Source organism: Triticum aestivum, chromosome 5A, assembly GCF_018294505.1.
Source record: "Triticum aestivum cultivar Chinese Spring chromosome 5A, IWGSC CS RefSeq v2.1, whole genome shotgun sequence".
NCBI lineage: Eukaryota > Viridiplantae > Streptophyta > Magnoliopsida > Poales > Poaceae > Triticum > Triticum aestivum.
Genome location: NC_057806.1, coordinates 632,795,574 through 632,811,670, shown reverse-complemented (window position 1 = coordinate 632,811,670; position 16,097 = coordinate 632,795,574). Strand labels below are relative to the sequence as shown.

General features: G+C 39.5%; 1 protein-coding gene across 1 annotated transcript in view; it reads right to left on the bottom strand.

Annotated features, from left to right (window-relative positions):
• Positions 1-7,524: 7,524 nt before the first annotated feature.
• Positions 7,525-16,097, bottom strand: part of LOC123105483 (probable metal-nicotianamine transporter YSL3) — a 75,293-nt gene continuing 66,720 nt past the window's right edge. The window contains exon 6 of the mRNA XM_044527563.1: positions 7,525-8,744. Within this exon, the coding sequence (XP_044383498.1) occupies positions 7,614-8,744 (1,131 nt within the window). The 3' untranslated portion in view covers positions 7,525-7,613. The remainder of the gene's footprint in view (positions 8,745-16,097) is intronic.

Genomic DNA, 16,097 nt, shown 5'->3' with positions numbered 1-16,097 from the left:
TATTTCCAACAGAGACGACCCCGGAATGTACGTGTGTTGAACACGGAGGCGCCGTCCGTTCGGCGCTTGGATCGGATCTTCCGCGATTTGAATCGCCGCGAGTATGACTCCATCAATCGTGTTCTTATAACGCTTCCGCTTAGCGATCTTCAAGGGTATGAAGATGCACTCCCTCTCTCTCGTTGCTAGCATCTTCTAGATTGATCTCGGTGACACGTAGAATTTTTTTTGAATTATTACTACGTTCTCAACAGTACCTGGGGAAGCGGGAGGCCGCACGACGCCTCCAGAGCGAAGGATGACGTCTGGTACGAGTGCACGCGCTCATGCTAGTTGTCGCTGCCTCCTCATTGTCAACTACTTCCACCTATGGAATTGGATCGGGGATCAGACGCATATGCACTCTAGAAACTCGTCCAAAACACAAAATCCTAGCCTCTAGAAGACATCCGAAGGGGAACTTATCCAAGGATTTCACAGCCGCAACTCCGCATCGAGAGGGCTTCCTCATCATCATCTCCATCTAGGGGTGGAAACTGGTAGTGGATAATCCGAAATATCTAATTTTCATATTCGAGAAAATGTCTATTCGTATCAGAAACATCCGCATCCGAACTAAAATGTAAATGCAAATTATCCATATATGGATTTATTTAAAAATAAAAAATATGGTATGAGATTTTGACACAAATATGAATATGAAAATGGATATATCCGTATCCGAATAAAATTATGGGAGGTAATTTTCAAAATTCTAGACCCAATACTCCAATTATCCAACATAAAAGCCAAATAAATGGTCAAATTTTACTCTTTGTATGATTAATCTTAGAAATCTATTATATAATTAAAACATAAGACAAAATAAGACAGCATGTTCTTCCACATAGGCTAAACTAATATACATCGTTGATCAATAATACTTACAGTTGAGATTTAAAGATATTACGTTACATGTCTAAAATTATATATATTGAACATACACGTACAAGGTGCATGAATAAAAAGTTGAAAAGAATCAACTTAAAAAAAGTTGAAAAAAGAGAGGAGTTTGGATTGGCACACCCGGCCGCACATATACGGGACAATGAACCAACCTTGGTATCCCCGGCCTACCAGGGTTCAAATCCTGGTGCTCGCATTTATCCTGAATTTATTTTGGAAATTTCGGCGACACGCATTCAGTGGGAGGAGACGTTCCCGTCAACTACGAGGCACCTTTGGTGATTTCATAAAATCTCAAGATGATATGCCGTCTCAGTCTGTCGGAGATGCTTTTTTTTAAACTGTCTGTCGAAGATGCTCATAGGATAAGATGTGCGTGAAAAAAAAGACAGAATCACTGCATGTCCTAATAAAAAAGAAAAGAAGGAAATAAAAAAGAAGTGCTGGCAAGATCAAATCGTAGGCAAACAAGGAAACTTACGGGCATCACATATCTACACGGGTCCTATCCCGATAGGAAAAAAGCAAGGACGTGCAGAACACCTGGTTGCAAGAAAAAATTGGACCGGCCGCGTAGCACCAGCCAGCCAGCCAGCCAATTATTTGAACATCCACTGTAGCACATAAGAGTTCTCACGGTAAAAGCATGCACAGCAGCCGCCGCTCTACAGCTGATCCTCACGCAGCAGCCGCCGGCGTTCGTGGCGTCGCCTTTCAGTCATCGGCACACACATCAGCCACCGCCACAAGCATACGAACAACACATCGAGTTGGCCGACCCACCAGGTCACCACCCCATGGCACCACACGCATCTACCGGCAGCAATGGGCAACGACGACTTAGCCACATCCGGCGAGCTCCGCTGCTCCAGTCGAGGTAATAATAGACAAATGAAGTCCTTTTCTTGAATTCACCTTGCAGATGCCATCTAAATTTTGTTCGAATCTGAACGGTGCTATTTAATCACAAATCATGCCAAGCCAAGTACTACTATCTACTCCCTCCGTTTCTAAATGTAAGTTTTATAGAGATTTCACTATGAACACTATATGAATGTATCTAGCAACGTGGATCTTTGGGACATGCGGCCACGCGCTGCCGATATCCAGTCCGTCCGCCCGCGCGTCGCGATTCCTACTTTTAATAGGCCCTCTGGCAATACGAGGCGGCATGATTCATAGGGGTGAGAATACACCTCTTTATATGACGTGCCTGACGCATTTAAGTTTCGTATGAATACATGAACAAGACAGTGCCCCGATCTAGGAATAAATTCTTCTAGGTGTCTGGTGGGCGTGATTGGAGTGGTTGTCCGGTGAACTCACTGCACATCCTGTGTCACCACGTCTGCAGCAAGGTGTGGAGATGGAGTCCACGGAGATGGAGATCAGGTCAGGACGTCTAGACCAATCTTTCTGTGATGGGTTTCATTGTTTCAAAGTGGATGAAAACATGTTTTGAAATATGAGGGCTAAATTTTTGAATGAGTGTTTTTTTAGCCAAACAGAAGAAACGTGTTTTTTACAAGTGATCCCCATGATCATTTCATGAGTGGGTGAAACATTTTATGGAATGAGAGAATTGAAATTAATTCAACGAGTTAAATAAGTTTCCCAACTATACCCACAATGACTTACCATTTCCCGATAGGGGAGAAATCAAATTTTATTATGTTTATCCTTTTTCATATATAAAATTATCAGTACAACTAGTACCCATGAGCACTATCATGGTTTTCATTGTTTTGTACATTTAGCTACTCTCCATCAGCAGAATCATGGTTTTTATTGTTTCAAAATGGGTGGAACCATGTTATTGAAGAAGGAGGAAACAGATGTTTTTTGAAAGGGTCTTTTACATCTGTGTCCCTAACTCGAACCCACTACTCACATTTGCCCCTAATTCGAAAGCCTGCTCAAAAATGCCCCTCCGCCGTTACGTGCCCTTACAGAAATGCCCTTTTGCACCGTTACCGTCCGGTCAAAGCCGGTCAAAGGGCATTGACCGGCCCCAAAAAAATAGCAAAAAAAATCTAAAAAATCTGAAAATTTGTGAGATCAAAGATACTCAGGTTCGCAAGGTGCGTGCAATTTTTCGTGCTGTTTGGGCATTCCAGGAGCTCGTGTCAAAGGAAAAACAGTAAATATGTAAGCCTGTGAATAGTAAATTCAAAAAAATAGCAAGAAAATTCAAAAAAATATGAAATTTTTGGCATCAAAGAGGCTATGGTCTAAAAGCTGCGTGCCAATTTTTGTTGTGTTTGGACATTGGAGGGGCTTGTGGAGAAAAAAACAAAATCTGGCCCGGGAAAAAACTTGGGAAAAAATGACTATTTTGTTTTTTCTTGCGAGAGCTCCTCACAAGTCATTTGATCACAAAAACTTGCAAGAACCTTGTGCACCCCAAGCCTCTTTGATGCCAAAAAATTTCATATTTTTTTGAATTTTCTTGCTATTTTATTTCAAATTTACTGTTCACTAGCGTGCATATTAACTGTTTTTCCTCGCCACGAGCTCCTGGAATGTCCAAATAGCACAAAAATTTGCACGCACCTTGCGCACATGAGTATCTTCGATCTCACAAAATTTTAGATTTTTTTAGATTTTTTTGTTATTTTTTTCAGGACGGTCAAAGTTGTTTGACCGGACGGTAACAGCGCAAAAGGGCATTTCTGTAAGGGCACGCAACGGCGGAGGGGCATTTTTGAGCAGGCTTTCGAATTAGGGGTATATCTGATTAGGTGGTTCGAGTTAGGGACAGAAATGCAAATGGCCCTTTTTGAAATGAGTGTAAATTATTATCGAAAGAGAAAAAACCATTTTTCCAAGCAGAAACAATGAATGTTGTGGGCAAGTTTTACAAATTGATATATCAAGTTTCTCGATTGATATTTGTTCAAATGGAGACCTGTACCCACAATGGGTTGATTTTTTTCGACAAGGGAGAAAACAAATTTTATTATGTTTGTCCATTTTTTTATATAAAAAATGATTTGATCAGTGCAACTACTACCCATGAGCACTATCATGGGTTTCATTGTTTCGAAGTGGATGAAAACATGTTTTCAAATATGAGGGCTAAATTTTTGAATGAGTGTTTTTTTAGTTGAACAGAAGATACGTTTTTTACAAGTGATCCCCATGATCATTTCATGAGTGGGTGAAACATCAATGGGTTGCTGGGTGGATTAATGTTTTGCAGGGGCAAGCTGGGGCATTCATTCGTCTGCTACGTATTTATTATGCTACCGGAGCCACAAATTATTGCCGGTGCACTGCATGAGGTGGGTGCGGTGTGTGGTTTTGGGTTTACATTTGCATCCTCTCACACGATCCATCGGGCTTAATTAACAACATGCTCGCAAATAATGACCATTTAATGCATCTAAGCCGGCATACAGACACAGTACAAACGTGATACAATGACTGCATAAGAGAGAACTATTGAATGCTAGAACTACATCTAATCTCGCACCGCACGCATGTCACTAGCTAGCTTTTAGAACATCTACTTGCAGGTCTGGCCGATAACAACATGTTGCTTCAGAACTTGTGCATGCAACATATGGCCATTAGCACCATGTTCAGGACGCCCAAGATGAAAATGTTCTTCAACCATGCTTGATTCTGCTCAAGCAGAGTTACATGCCGATACACGGATGCGTGCAAGAGTAGATGACCCCAACAAGTGCTGAAGTACTATATAATTGTTCTCCCACTTCCAAAACCTGCATCCACCAAACTGAAAAACACAAAAAGAGCTTGGTTTGAGAGGAGGAGCTGCGGGAGATGGACGCGAAGAATCTTGAAATACTTACTTCATGCCATTCGCATTTGTAGAAATGGCTCCCTGGGTTCTCTACCGTTCCAGAGACGAACCAGAGCACGTTGCCGGCGTTGCACTCCGGACAGCGGATCAGAGGAAGCGGTGGCATCTAGGTGGAGCAGTGGTGTGACGCAGGGGGGCGGAGCTAAGCTCAGACTTGGATGAACACATGCTTGCGAGGCAGAGGGGAAGAGAGGTGGTATGAAAACTTGAGCGGGATGTGAATCTACAAGCGCCGAGACAGTTTAAAAAGGTCGTGGGGGAGCGGACTGGAGCTAGCTGTTGGCACTGCCATCCTAGCCGCCTGCCAGCAATTTAAATGTTTGTACTGCCTCATGGGCCATACACGGGACGTGTCAGCGACAATACTGCATGAATATTGAATGCTATACGAAGGAGTGAACTGATTATACAGCCGAAGTGTATTAATGTTGCACAAATCTCGCGGCGTCGTGTGGTATGGATATCGCCCGCGCGTGATGGCATGTTCACTCGCGATTATTCGTGTATCTAGATGCATTTTAGAATATAGATTCACTTATTTTGCTCCGTATGTGGCCCATAATGAAATCTCTTCAAAGACTTTATATTTAAAAACGGAAGGAGTAATAAACTATTCGTGTGTACGTGTTAAACAATACAATCTGACGCAAACACCATGCATATGCACATGGAGAGAGAGAGAGTAATTTAGCGATGTTTGATGAATGTGCTCCGGTAATTACACTATGTTAGGTGTGCGGTACATAACACACACTAAGTAAGACACACGTGTGCGTGATATAGAACATTGCACTAATCGAATCGACTAAATAATGTAATATACTATCACTGATGACCAGGCCGATGGAGGAAGGAAACACATGTTTATAGCTATTTCTTGGTTCTAAATTACGTAGAAGAATTTAAGAAGCATTGTAGTGAGGTGTTAATCACGTATTCTCTAAGTTCTGTAAACATTTCTATCGTTTCTTTTGGTTTACATGTTCTACAAATTAGACACGGTGATTATTTTCAACTTGACATTGGACGAAGTAGCAGGCTATTCAATATTTGTTCTTTAAACTAAATGTATAATGGGATTGTTGATTTATGGAAGAAACTCATTCCCAACCTCAAAGCTAACATATGTGCCACCGTGAATGAGGGATTTCTTTCGCAAAAAGAAATTAAATAAGAGATTCCCTTAGACAATAAGCAATATATAGCCTCTTTTAGAATATATAGCGTTTTTGAAAAACATTATTGTAACATGTGTGGCGTAAGTACATGCATGCACACTCCTCAGCTAAGTACTATTGTATCCTTTTTTTTTGCGAGATCAAGTACTATTGGATTCTAATAGAATTCCAACACGGTCTTTTTTGTGTCAATAAATTCAAGCAAGATCTAGAAGTATATTCTTTTTCGTACTACCGTATGTGCAAAACAGAAAATTGGCGGACCACTATCTAGCTGCAAACAGAAAAGGCACCACTGTACAGCCAGGCCACCCAATCATTCCGTCTAAAAATACAATACTGCTGATTGTTTATTGTGAAAATAGAAAATTTGTGGATTTTGAAGGTAGAACTTCACACATTTATCTAAGATGACTGAAACAAATTGTCGTCACTTATTTTGTTTCTATAGCCAAATTATGAGCAAAACAAAATCCTAGGTAGAAGGGCACACATTATTCTAAGACCATATTTTTTTACAGGTACTGTACATTTGTATATACTAGAGAAAAAACATTGGTATTTACGAGAAAGAAAATGATTTTAGACACCTTATGTAATCGACGTTTAAATAGAATATTTCAATGATAATTCGATCCACAAACTGCAAATGAATCGCATGGAGTGATCAGGTACAAACCAAAATCTGCTAAATTGCGACAAAAGTTTTATGTTAAAATTAATAGAACTTTAACATACTTTTCCGTGCTTGAATTTCACAGCAAACGTACGTTGATAAACCTACTTAGACTTTTAAGACTTAACATAATATAATGTAGATTAGTTTGAACTTAAAAAAATCTACGCAACATTTTGAAATAAAGTAAAGCTGAAACACAGATCCATTCTCAAATAAAATTACCGATTTCATTTATTTTCTATAGCACGCAGACTATAGTGATGGATAAACCATGCGGCATATGTATGGACACTCAACATGAGGTAATAATGTTTGGGTTTTAATTCCTTAAATTATGTGAAAGGATTTCTAAAATGTTACTCCTTTGGTTCCTATTTACCTATAGACAATGAATCATAAAAGACCATCAAGAAAATTTGTACATTTAAATCCCTAACAATGACTATCAATATGTTATAACTTTAGCTTGGTTACATCAAGGAATATTCAATTAATGTTTTTTTCATAGTATTATTTTCTAGAAGAAGAAAACGTATTCATATAAGAAACAATGGTCCAAGTGGAGTATTTGAGGAAATATTTATATTAGGAGTGATATAACTTTAGTAAAATCTAGCCGCGCAAATGCGCGAGCCACCCCACTAGTTTCCTATAAGTGAAAAGTAGCAAACTTGAGATCACCTTGTATCTTCCAAGAAAAATATCAGAACTTTGTTGTTAGTAACAACAAACTAGCAACTCAAAATTTTGGAAATGAATTTTTTGTCCGAAATATGCAAATTTCGACCAAAGATTGAGTTTGTAATGTGAATCTTTGAACCATGGTACTTTCTTCTATAGTTAGCCACATAGTGTTTGTTTCCATATTTTGAAATCATTTAGCATATGGAATTAAATTAGCCGTTGGCATGTTCTATGAGTAACCATTTACATCTCGCTTACAATCTAAGAAAAAAAATACTTTATCCTAGAGTTACATTTCTCATGTCTTTGTGGGTGTTCCCAACTTATTTAAGAATGATTCAACCACATCAACTTCTTTTCCACTATGAAAAAACTTCATGCACATTGGTGGTTGTATACTGAACGTAGTGAGTACTACTGATGGCAATGCAAATAGTCCCTCTCCACATATAAGGCCTGCTGCAACTGCCGATGACAACAAAGTTGAACTTCTTTTATTCATTTTAGTCCATAGATACATTACCGCAGTACCTAGGCACATATCTATGGGGAAATCGGGCCCTGCAAAGAATGGTAGTGCTACCACTGTCATATTAGGAAGATACTTGTGCATTCTCCAACCTTTTCCCTGAGATACCAATGAAAGTATATCTGTGACAATTTTTATGCAAAATGCAGCAAAGCACATTGTAAGACAATACTTAGGGAGCTCCTTCACTCCTCCAATGCCAATCACACCGATGGAACGAAAGAGTCCAGCAAAAGGACATGGGTAATGTGATTGAGCAGATCCAATAGTAACCCCAGGCTTTTCACTTTTTTGAAAGGCAAGAAATATACATGGGCTAACAATAGAGCCAATAACTACACCAACAATTTGCCCAATTACCATAGCTCTTTCCGAGGTTAGTGTCATGAAAGCTGTCTTGATGTCTTGTGTAGCTTGTGAAGAAATGTGCAGAGCTGCTATCATTATCCCACAAGCTACAAGGCCAGCAACAATTGCACCCGGTTTCACAATCCATGCCGCAACAACAAATATTGTAAACTTGCCATAAGTATATCCAACTGACCAATCTGTAAGTCCATTTGCATAAGTGTTTGCAAACGCAATGACCGGCGTGATAATATATAATGTGGCAACATGATAGAATTTAATCTGATCGAACAACCATGGGATAACGACTACTGAGATTGTAGCACTTGCAATGTATCCTCCCACTGATATGGTTAAAGGGATTTTATTTTGAAGAAATACCTCAATCCTCTTACGATCATCATAGTTAAGGCTAGGGTATTTTTTCATGTAATTACTCAACCCTGAATCAATATCTTGCCGCTTGTGCTTAATGTCAATACAAGATGCAATAATGACCGTAAGGAAGTTGAACATTCCATCTGTGATGATAATTGTTATGCAAATGAAGACCTGTAGTGCAATTCAGAAAAAATTAGTCCCATGATTTTTCGTTAGTCATATTATCTTTACAATAACAAATAAAAGTTTGAAGAAATGGTTAGTATTATTTTTCTCTCACAGTGGAGTGTTAGTATTCTCAAATGGATCTTATGATTAAAGTGGATCGTAATGATCCCAACACTAAAAATTTACATGAAATGTAATCTATAACATGGTTTCAAAAGGTTATACTTGAGATACTTAACAAAATGAGCAATAATTTGTTGAACTTTGATTAATTTTTATCACTTCTTGAGTAAGCCTACTTATATCCTCTTTATTGACCCCCTTATCAAGCCTACTTATGGTGTTAGATTGACTAGGTCACGCCATGCCTAGAAGAGTGTGTGAATAAACATGTGATTAGCTATGAAATATGATAAAATGGAAACAAGGAAAATGGGAGGACTTCCAGGGACTATGAGTAGTGATAGAGGATACAAAGCTATGGAATATTAGGATTCACAAAATTAACAAAGTGATTACACAGTTGCTGGAAGATAACAAGGAAGAGAAAAAGAGTTGTTGGATAAGCATCGCGATGGGTGGTGATTTTAGAGAGTATGAAGCCTGTTGTATAGAATAGGATAGGGGTGGGGGTTTGAGGAATTAGTGGAAGTGACTATAAGGAAGGTCCATGTTGCTTGAAGATCATGTGGTTTAACTATTTTAGTTTGAAAACATCAACATGTTAACTATGTTTCAACTACACCTATTTGATAAAAGGATAATATAATCATCTCAAGCCTCGCCTCCCACTCCTCTTTATCACCTTGATAGTTGATACACCTCCGTTGTATCTATAATTTTTGATTGTTTCATGTCAAAATTCTACAACTTTCATATACTTTTGGCAACATTTTATATTATTTTTGGGACTAACATATTGATCAAGTGCCCAGTGCCAGTTCCTGTTTTTTGGATGCTTTTTTGTTTCACAGAAGATCCATATCAAACGAAGTCCAAACGTGATAAATTTTTACGAAGAATTACTTTGGAATATATGTGATTTTTGGGAAGAAGAATCAAGGCAAGACGGTGCCCGAGGTGGCCACAAGGTAACAGGGCGCGGCCAGGGGGTCACGCCGTGTTGCCTTATGACTCCCACATAAGTCGGTTGATGCCCTTCTTTCACCTTAAGAAATATAATTTCCCAGGAAAAATCCCCTCAAAATTTCAGCCCAATCAGAGTTACGGATCTCCGGGAAAAAAGTGAAGGGGTCCGAAAACAGACGCGAAAAAGAAGGCAGAGAGAGAGAGAGAGATACAATCTCGGAGGGGCTCCTTCCCTCCAGGGGCTATGGCGGCCATGGACCAGAGGGGAAACTCTCCTCCCATCTAGGATGGAGGCCAAGCAAGAGGGAGGAGGATGGGGGGCTCTCTCCCCTCTCTTCTGGTGGCATCGGAGCGCCACGGGGGAACCATCGTGAGGGCCATCTACACCAACAACTTCGCCGCTGTCATCACCACCTCTCCCCCTCTATGCAGTGGAGTAACCTCTCTATTCCCGCTATAATCTCTACTTAAACATGGTTCTTAATGATATGTATTATTATCCAATGATGTATGGCCATCCTATGATGTTTGACTAGATTCTTTTTGTCCAATGGGTCGGTTGATGATCGTGATTGGTTTGAGTTGTATGTTTTGTTTTGGTGTTGTCCCCTCCCTGTCGCGCAAGCGTGAGGGATTACCACTGTAGGGTGTAGCAATACGTTCATAATTCGCTTATAGTGGGTGGCGAGAGTGACAGAAGCTTATACCCGAGTAAGGGGGTTGTTGCGTATGGGAGTAAAGAGGAATTGTTACTTAATGCTATGGTTGGGTTTTATCTTAATGATCTTTAGTAGTTGTGGATGCTTGCTAGAGTTTCAATCATAAGTGCATATGATCCAAGTAAGGGAAGTATGTTAGCTCATGCCTCTTCCTCACATAAAATTGCAATAATGATTATCGGTCTAGTTACCAATTACCTAGGGATAAATCATTCTCTTGTGCTACAAACAACTTTCTACTAAACAACTAACTTTTATTATCTTGCAAATTACTCCTATTTTATTCTCACTAAGTACTTCTAGTTTTATTCTTGCAAAGTAGTTCTAGTTTTATCCTCGTAAAATAGTTTCATACTTGTTCTAGGTAAAGCGAACCTTAAGTGTGCATAGAGTTGTATCGATGGTCGATCAAACTTGAAGGGGATATTAATTCTACCTTTAGCTCCTCATTGGGTTCAACACCCTTACTTATTGAAACAGGCTACAATTGATCCCCTATACTTGTGGGTTATCAAGACCCTTTTCTTGCACCGTTACCGGGGAGCAATAGCGTGGGGTTGATATTCTCGTGTGTGCTTGTTTGCTTTATCACTAAGTAGTTTTTATTTTCTATTCTAAGTTGTTTTATATCTTTAGTTATGGATATGAAACACGAAATACCAAAAAAATTAGTTGTACTTGCTACTCATGGAGATGGGGGGAACCTCCTAAAACCCTCGATGCTCGTTATGTGGAAAATATTAAACACTACTTTGATAATCCTAATAAATCCCCATTCAACTTGATAATGGGGGATACTTTGGATCAATAGGAATACTTTAGGGATTATCGCTTGTCTCAAAAAGGGAAACACTTATGGGACTAAATTGATTATTTTGCAGGTGTGCTTGGAATTTATGCTTCGGATATGCTTATACTTGTTGATCTAGGATGAAGGCTCCACACCTTCCCTTTTCATGTGAATTTAATGATAATGAAACCTTGGCTTCTTATGCTAATGGTATGTATGGTTACTATGATGTGGAACAAATAGAATAATTTGTTGCTTTTAAGGGTGCTTATGAAATTAAATCTTTGTTTGAGAAGTATGAAAAATGTGATGATGTTGTTTACATATCTGAAAATTATGCTATAATTAAATATTGCTATGAGAATTATGAATACAATGTCGATATTGATGAATTTATTGAGGAAGTCTCCGCTACCAAAGAAGAGACTAATATTTGCAGGAATCTATGGAAGAATAAATTGATGAAACTGTGAGCTCATTAGATGAAAAAGATGACAAGGAGAGCCAAGAACAAAAGGATGAAGAGCAGATTAGCTACCCGTTCCTAGCTTCTAATGATAGTAACTCTTCAACTCACAAATTGTTTCATTCCCCTTTGTGCTTACCGAAGGATGAATGCTATGATAATTGCTATGATCCCTTGGATTCGTTTGAAATATCCCCTTTTGATGAACTTGATGCTTGCTATGCTTGTAGCCATGATGCCAATATGGATGATGCTTATGGAGATGAACTCGTTATAGTTCCTCATGTTAATCATGAAATTGTTGCTATTGCACCCACACATGATAGTCCTATTATCTTTTTGAATTCTCCCAACTAAACTATATTGGAGAAGTTTCCACTTATTAAGGATCATATTGATGGGTTGTGTTCTACTATTGCACACGATTATTTTGATGAATATAATATGCATGTGCTTGCTGCTCCTACTTGCAATTGTTATGACATCTCCACCTTTCTATGTTTCCAATATGATAAAATTGCAAGAAACAATTTATACTATGCATCGGCCTTTACTTTGTGTGCATGAATTGTTCTTTTATGCCATGCCGATGCATAGGAAGAGAGTTAGACTTCGTCATTGCAAGATTTATGTTGCTACATGCTCACTATTAAATTACAAATTATTGTTAATTAAAATTGTCTTTGTATACCTTGGGATCCAGGTGGATCAATTACTTGAGCACTTTATGCCTAGCTTAATGGCTTTAAAGAAAGAGCTACTTGGGAGACAACCCGAAAGTTTTAGAGAGTCGTTTATTTCTATTGTGTGCTTTTAAAAAGTTTTTAAAAAGAGGGGAATCTAAAAAAATTCAAAAAGAAAAGTGAAAGTGAGAAAGACGAGCACCGTTGAAGTGGGAGCATGCATTGAACTTTGTTCATGCCTATGGAAACTTTGTGAACCTTGATTACAGAAACTTTTCAAACAAAAATAATTACCCCCTTGTACAAATCCATTGTATTATAAAAATAGTGTGCCAAGATTTACCTTTAGGATGTTTAAATTGCTTGTTTGGTATGTGCAGTGCAAAAACAGAAACTTTGGTTGTGGTGCGTGAATTTTGATAATTCACTCGAACGTCGAAAATTTCTGAAATTTTTACACAGTACTGCTATTAATTTTTTATTTGCACTATTTTCCAGATTTTTTCAGGTTACATAAGTATATGTACCATTTGCATCTTTATAGATTGTCCTGTTTTCGCAGATTGTTGGTATTGTTTCTTTATTTGCTTATGTTTGAAATCTTGTTGAGCCCCGTTGACTTGGGAGCCATATAATTGTGATAGCATACAGTGGTTAATGTTTGATTATAATTATACAATAATGTTATAGCAGGGCATGATGTGATTTTATGTTAACCCTTCTAATAAAAAGTTCGGTTAAGTTTTGTGTGGATGAAGTGTTCGAAGATCGAGGAGGTATCAACATGAGGAGAATAAGGATAGGCAAGAGTTCAAGCTTGAGGATGCCCAAGGCATCCCAAGTAAATATTCAAGGAGACTCGAGCGTCTAAGCTTGGGGATGCCCCAGAAGGCATCCCATCTTTCTTCAAGAATTATCGGTATGTCTCAGTTTTTGTTTTGTTCACATGATATGCATAAATTCCTGGAGTGTTGTGTGCTTTTTATTTTTCTTTTAGCAATGCACCATGCTGGTATGAGATAGTCCTTGCTTGATTTATAGAATGCTCTTTGCACTTCACTTATATCTTTTGAGTATGGCCTTATAGAATGCTTCATCTGCTTCACTTATATCATTTGAAGTTTGGATGCCCGTTTCTCTACAGATAGAAAACCATTATTTGTAGAATGCTATTTTGCTTCACTTATATTTATTAGAGCGTGGGCATGGTCTTTTTTAGAAATAATTGAACTCTCATGCTTCACTTATATCTATTTATAGAGTCATCAGGAATTGGTCATTCACATGGTTAGTCATAAAATCCTACATAAAACTTGTAGATCACTGAATATGATATGTTTGATTCCTTGCAATAGTTTTTCGATATTAAGATGGTAAAAATATGTGGGAGGTACTAGTGAATGATTGTGCTTTAGTAAGAATATTGGTGTTAAGGTTTGTGATTCCCAAAGCATGCACGTATAGTCTCTAGTTATGCGATGAAGTTATATCCTACTCATGCTAGTATCTAATGTTAGTTATTTGCAATGCATGATTATGACCGTTGGTGCTCTCTAGTTGGTCGCTTCTCAATCTATTTGCTAGCATTCGCCTGTACTAAGCTGGAATATTGCTTGTGCATCCAAACCCTTAAACCAAAGTTGTTCTAGATGAGTCCACCATATCTACATATATGCAGTATTACTCTGCTGTTCCAAGTAAATTCGCATGTGCCACCTCTAATCATTCAAATAAGCATATGTTTTGTGTGCCCGTACCGCTCATGGAGTGGCAGGGGGTGGTCTGTATCTTCCATGCTAAGTGGCTTATTCTCACGATGGGTGCTTATTCACTTATGATCGCACGAGAGAGGTTGGTAATTGGGATGCCTAGTCTGATAATCAAAATAAAGAACTATAATGAAACAAACTCCCCCAAAAAGTTGATTGTATGGAGGGCACCCGAAGATTCATCTAGCCATGGCTTGTGTTTGAATGGTTGAGGGGGAGTAAAATTTGCCTTTATGCTTGGGAACCACCAATAATGTGTTTAGCGTGGAAGATATTGAGAATCCTCGGCCGTGACGTTGACAGGAAAAGTACACCTCTCCCAAAATGTATTCATCTCTGATTTAAGATTCGAGCTCTGGCACCTCTGCAAATCCATCTTCCCTCTGCGAAGGGCATATCTATTTACTTTTATTGTTGAATCATCACCTTATCAATTAAAGCACCAGTACTAAGAGCACTATTGTAATTCTTATGCATTGAGTATAGTTAATGGTGTGTGCATCATGACTGGATCAAGGATTGAGCATGACAGGCTAGGGATAGCATTCTTTAGCATTTTTATTTTGAAAGGCATGATTGTTTGTTGGTATGCCTGAGTATTGATGTCTTTATATCAAATTATAGACTATTGTTTTTCATCACTCATATATTAATATTCATGTCATGATTAGATTATAGGGCCAATTCCATTTCCCCCTAACTTTTTCCCGGCCTCACCTTTACCCCTAAAAAAATCAGTGGTCAACTATACCCCTCTTCAGTTTGGTGCCCTTATGAAAATACCCTTTCATATCGTTTCCGTCCGATCAAATGCCTTTGACCATTAGTGTGCTGTTATGTGGATATTTGTACCCCTCACTTCCTATGACACATATAGGTGGGACCCACAAAAGAAAAACTCTCTCTCTAAACTCTCCTTGTCTCACTTACATGTGGGACAAATAAGAAAAAAGAAAAAAGAAAATAGAGGGATTGGGCTGAGGATTATCGGCAGCGACCAAATCCTTCGGCGGAGGCACGCCGTGAAGCCGCGGGGAGGCTGACCAATGGCACTCGGCAATAGCCCTAGCTCTAACGCAGCGACAGGTGGTGGATTAGGGCCGTATGTCGCTGGAGTCAATGGCGAAGACCAATCCAGCGGCCATGGCAGGGCTCCGAGCTCGTAGGGAAGACACCCAGGTCAGTGGCTTGCTGTGGAGGACACATACTTCTTCTACGACACCTCAGGATCCTCGAGGAGCGGCAGATATCGGGCGGGGCACTTCCACGGCATCAAGTTGACGGTGGCGATCCAGGGTCGAAGGAGGGGAAGATGACATTGTGGCACCCTATTCGTCCCTTCACTACTCGAATTCATCGGCTAAGAGGACAAGGGCGTCTCGTCAGAGCTTCCTGGCGAGGTCATGGCACTTGGGGTTGCTATTGGATGCCCGCGTCGCTGATGACGATGGCCCGGGCTCTCAGACATTCTTGCGGGAGTGGGCTAGAGACGGGAGAGAGAACGAGGGCGGGAGAGAGAGAGAGAGAGAGAGAGAGAGAGAGAGAGAGGAGGGGGAGAGCGCGGAGATGGGTGCGGAGCTCAGGGCCGTAGTGGCACAGGTCGGGGCATCGGGTTCGCCGAAGTTGGGAGAGACACATGTGAGAGATAGAGAGTTTTCCTTTTTATTTTGTTTATTCTTGCTATGCCCACATGTAAGTGAGATAATGAGAGGTGAGGGTGAGTGTTTTTCATTTTTTATAGGGTTTAAGGGGCCCACATGTAAGTGACATATGCAGCGAGGGTAAAAATGTCCAGGAAATGTACCTTAGACAGTCAAAGGCCTTTGACCAGACGAAGACG